The following is a 4,548-nucleotide window of genomic DNA, read 5'->3' on the forward strand; positions in this document are numbered from 1 at the left end:
TTTTCCTGAAATGAGGAGGAGGAGCATTGAAAACTGGCTGAGGGATTTAGCAAGAGATAAACTATTTGCCTAAAACAAGCAGAAATAGCTAACTTTGAGATAATTGATTTGGAATTTAATTGCAATAATTTTCAAAGTATTAGAAAGAAATAGCCTAGGAAAAACTGAGTGAAGATTTGTCTCCTAATTGATTTGAATCCATAGTTTTGGATTTTGTCTACATCTGTTTTATTTTAAATCCTTTTTTTAAAAATTCGCTTTCCATATGAGGATTGGTATAAATGACTCAAAGGTAGGTGGGTTTGTTAATGTACTCAATTTCAAGGTACTATTGACAATTTTATATTTAGTAAAATATAAATTGTTAAATTATTTTAATACTTCATAAATGTATAAAGGGAAAGGAAGAACATGTATGTGATAAAAATAGCTTTTTAAGAGTTATATACTTGAAAATGTGGCCATAAACTATCAGGGATATAAAAAATTAATTTTGAATGAAAATTCTCTTGAGAGAAAGACACAGCACTCATGAAGTGTTTATATAGTGCTGCCTTTAGAATATGTATCCATTATGGGCCGAGCCCGTGGCGCACTTGGGAGAGTGCAGCGCTGGGAGCACAGCAACGCTCCCACCGCAGGTTTGGATCCTATATAGGGATGACCGGTGCGCTCACAGCGCTCACTGGCTGAGCGCGGTGTGGCCGGTCTCAAAAAAGAAAAAAAAAAAAAGAATATGCATCCATTACATAAGCTAGCTTTCTTAGGAGAAAATTGTAATAATAATAATGTTAATACTTTTATTTTTCTCCTTTGATTCTTACATGATCTAAGAAAAAAGATAATGTTAGGAGTAATGATACAGAAAGAATTTGTTAATATTTAACAAATAAGTAGTATATATTTTATAGTTAATAACATCTGTTTTTTAGGTTGTTTTGAAAAATTCAGTAGACACACGTGTAAACTCATGTTTGCAATCTTTTTAGCTGCAGAAGATCATAAGTAAACAAGATGACTTGACAGCAATGAAAACTAATGAAACAGAATGTCAGGTATGTACAAATAAACTAAGTATTTCCAAACAGATGATATTTATAATAGCTGCTCTATTCTGTTTGTTCAAATAAATACTCCCAGATCATTGGTAAGATTTATCAGTAAATTAATTCTTAACATATTTTAAATAGATGTGTTATATGCACATGGTCCTGACTTTAAAGGGTATGTATGTAGGTAGAGCAGAATTTTCCTCCAGGTCACCCAGTTCTCCTTCCTGGGCAATGAGTGCTATCAATTTCCTGGATATTCTTCTAGAAATATTGTATGCATACATAAGCATATTTGTAAATACATAGATAATCTATATATTCTTTTTCATTTTTATACAAGCAGTAGCGTATTATACACTTTCGTTTTTTCACTTAGTACGTCCGAACATCTCATTCTTTTTTAATGGCTACATAGTACTTGGTTGTATGGATGTAGCAGTTTATGTAACCATTCCCCTTTTGAAAGACATTTAACATGTATTTATCTTTTGATATTACAAATAATGCTGCAGTGAATAATTCTGTAATATCATTTTTTATATATGTGAATATATCTGAGGGATTCTTCCCCAATTCCATTGCTGGGTCAGAAGGTACAAACATTTCTAAGGTCACTGATAGACTTTGATAAATACCTTCTATAGAATATGAACCAGTTTCATTCCCACCAGTAATGCATATCAGTAAATCTTCAATTGATAATCTTTCAGTTGTAATTCCACACTGTGCTTTCCGTGAGATTTTCTTAAATTTCTAAATTGTTTTCTCTTTCACAGCATATCTACTTCAAAATTTGCAAATTATTAGAATCTCAGTTCTTAGGCCACCAGACATGTGGGGGTGAGGGGGGAGAAGTTGGCGAGAAATTGCTAAAGGGCTACAAAAAAATGATTACATTATATAATGTTGAATGTACTAATTAACCTGATTTGAGCATCACATATTGCAACAGGTATTGATATTCATACCCACAAATATATACAATCAAATATGTTTCAATAAAGAAAATAAAATCTCAGTTCTTTTTTACATTTCATTCCCTTTGAACGGTCCTATACTGGACTTCTTTGTCTCACGACCAAGGCCTTGAATAGTATTTCCTTTTCCTAGATATACATATCCCATATGCTCCCAAAGTACTCTGTGTGTCCCTAATCATAGCACTTTGTCATACGTTAGCATAATTGTTCAATTGTTTGTGTCCTCCTCTACAGGGAAAGCATCATGCTTCTCTTTAAGGTTTTGTAAAGTTAGGGAGCAGTCCACAAAACCACTCTCACTTCTGATAGCAACCGCAAGTTCAAGGGACCCCCAAGACTACCTACCCTGAGGCCTAGGAATTTACTGGGAGGACTCCCAGAACTTGCTGAAAGTTGTTATGTTCATGGTAACAATTGATCACAGTGAGAGGATAAAGATTAAAATCAGCCAAGGGAAGAGGCACATGGGACAGAGTTCTAGAAAGTCCCACAAGCAGAGATTCCAGTTATCCTCTCCTAGTGGAGTCTTGGACAGTGCTAACTTTCCCAACAACACTGTGTGATAGTATACATGGACTAGTGCCAACCAGGGAAGCACACCCAAGGCCTGATTTCAGAGATTTTATTGGGATGAGCCAGTTAAATTAGATTAATCTATGATTATGCCCATTAAATTAATCTATGAATTCAGCTCAGTCCAGGTCACAACTCAAAAACTGAGTGTTTAGTTTTTGCTTTTTGGTGTTTTTTGGCTGACAGAGGTTGGGAAGGAAGTGCGTGTGGGCAGCTGTGTACTGAATGGCAAAATGATTCTAAAGTTTATCTGGAAGAATAAATATAAGAGAATAACCACGAATATTCTGAAAAATACAAGTAACGAGAGGGACTCTTCCTACCAAATAAAGTGGTATCATGAGAAATAGAACAGTCAAAATATAACCAAATACATATGGGCATTATTATATAATATAGGCAGCATTTTTAATCAGTAGAAAAACACTGATTATCAAATTACTTTTGAGTAATCAAGAAACCTAGAAATCATTCTTGACGTCTCCTTACTCTTCTTGTCCAATTAGTCACTAAATCCTGTCTGTTCTGCCTCTCAAATATTTCTCAAATTCATCCTTTTTCTCCTTTGTTTCCTCTGCTATCATTTGGTCGGGCCACCATCATTTCTTACATAAGTCACTATCTGAATTACCTCCCTGCATCCACTCTGTTTTAGAGTTCATTTTCCCATTGTAGCCAGGGTGACTAAAAGCACAAATGTAATATAACCATCCTTCTTAAAATTCTTCAACAATTTCCTTTTGCTCTTGGGATAAACTCAAAAATCCTTGTAGACCTGGGTAACCCAGCCCTGACCATCCTCTGGCCTGTCACTACACCACTTTTCTCTGAGGCAGAGCAAATGCACAAGAACTCAGACTCAGAGGCCTAACTGCCCAGGTTCAAATGCTGCTTTCATCATCTAGTATCAGTGTGACCCTGGGCATACCAGCCTACCTTAATGGGTTATTTTGGTGTTAAATGAGTTAATACATTTAAATCTCTTGGAACTGCTTAACACATCAGTAGTACGTAAGTATTTGGTACTATACTTATTGTCACTTTCTGCACCGCAGCCATGTAGCTTCATGCTCTCTTGCACCTTCAGGCCTTACACATTGTGCTCCCCATTTAGAATGTTTATTCCCACTTCTAAGTTAACTTCTGTACAGATTTCAGATCTCAGTTTTACTGGCATTTTCTCAGGAAGGCCTCACCATAGCTTCTGAATCAGTCCTGTTACACCTTCTCATGGCTTCCTGTACTTCTCCCTAGCACTTCATGGTGTGATTACTATTTTTAATAACTTGTTGAATGCCCAACTATCCCACGAGAATGGAAGACCATGAATCCCCTAGGGCTAATACAGTGTCTGGCACATAATTTCTCATGGCTTCCTGTACTTCTCCCTAGCACTTCATGGTGTGATTACTATTTTTAATAACTTGTTGAATGCCCACCTATCCCACGAGAATGGAAGACCATGAATCCCCTAGGGCTAATACAGTGTCTGGCACATAATAGGTATTCACTGCATTCTTGTTTTTATACTATTGAGGTAGGTAGTACAGTTGTATTCCAAAAGCCATAACAAAATTCTTGTAGATTTGACTACTGATATATTTTTTAATAACACTTTAATGGGAAAATAGGCAAAAGACATGAAGGGGCAATTAGCAGAAATACAAGTGACCAATAAATATGAATAATCAAAGAAGTACAAGTTGAAATAATAGTGATTTCTTTAAAAATTTATTTTCCCAGGGCCGGCCCGGTGGCGCACTGGAGAGTGCGCCGCTTGGGAGCGCGGCGGCGCTCACGCCGAGGGTTTGGATCCCATGTGGAGACTGGTTCCCGCTCACTGGCTGAGCGTGGGGCAGGCGCAACACCTAGGGTTGCGATCCCCGTTGCCGGTCCCCGGTACGGGCGCGACACCGAGGGTTGCGATCCTGTTACCGGTCAGT

The 4,548-nt window shown here is 37.1% G+C and overlaps 1 protein-coding gene across 1 annotated transcript in view; it reads left to right on the forward strand.

Annotated features, from left to right (window-relative positions):
- Positions 1-959: 959 nt before the first annotated feature.
- The window catches only part of MICU2 (mitochondrial calcium uptake 2), a 36,387-nt gene continuing 32,798 nt past the window's right edge, over positions 960-4,548 (forward strand). Inside the window, exon 1 of the mRNA XM_008583237.1 lies at positions 960-1,055. Within this exon, the coding sequence (XP_008581459.1) occupies positions 1,029-1,055 (27 nt within the window). The 5' untranslated portion in view covers positions 960-1,028. The remainder of the gene's footprint in view (positions 1,056-4,548) is intronic.

This window comes from Galeopterus variegatus, unplaced genomic scaffold (assembly GCF_000696425.1).
Source record: "Galeopterus variegatus unplaced genomic scaffold, G_variegatus-3.0.2 Scaffold2867, whole genome shotgun sequence".
NCBI classification, from domain to species: Eukaryota; Metazoa; Chordata; class Mammalia; order Dermoptera; family Cynocephalidae; genus Galeopterus; species Galeopterus variegatus.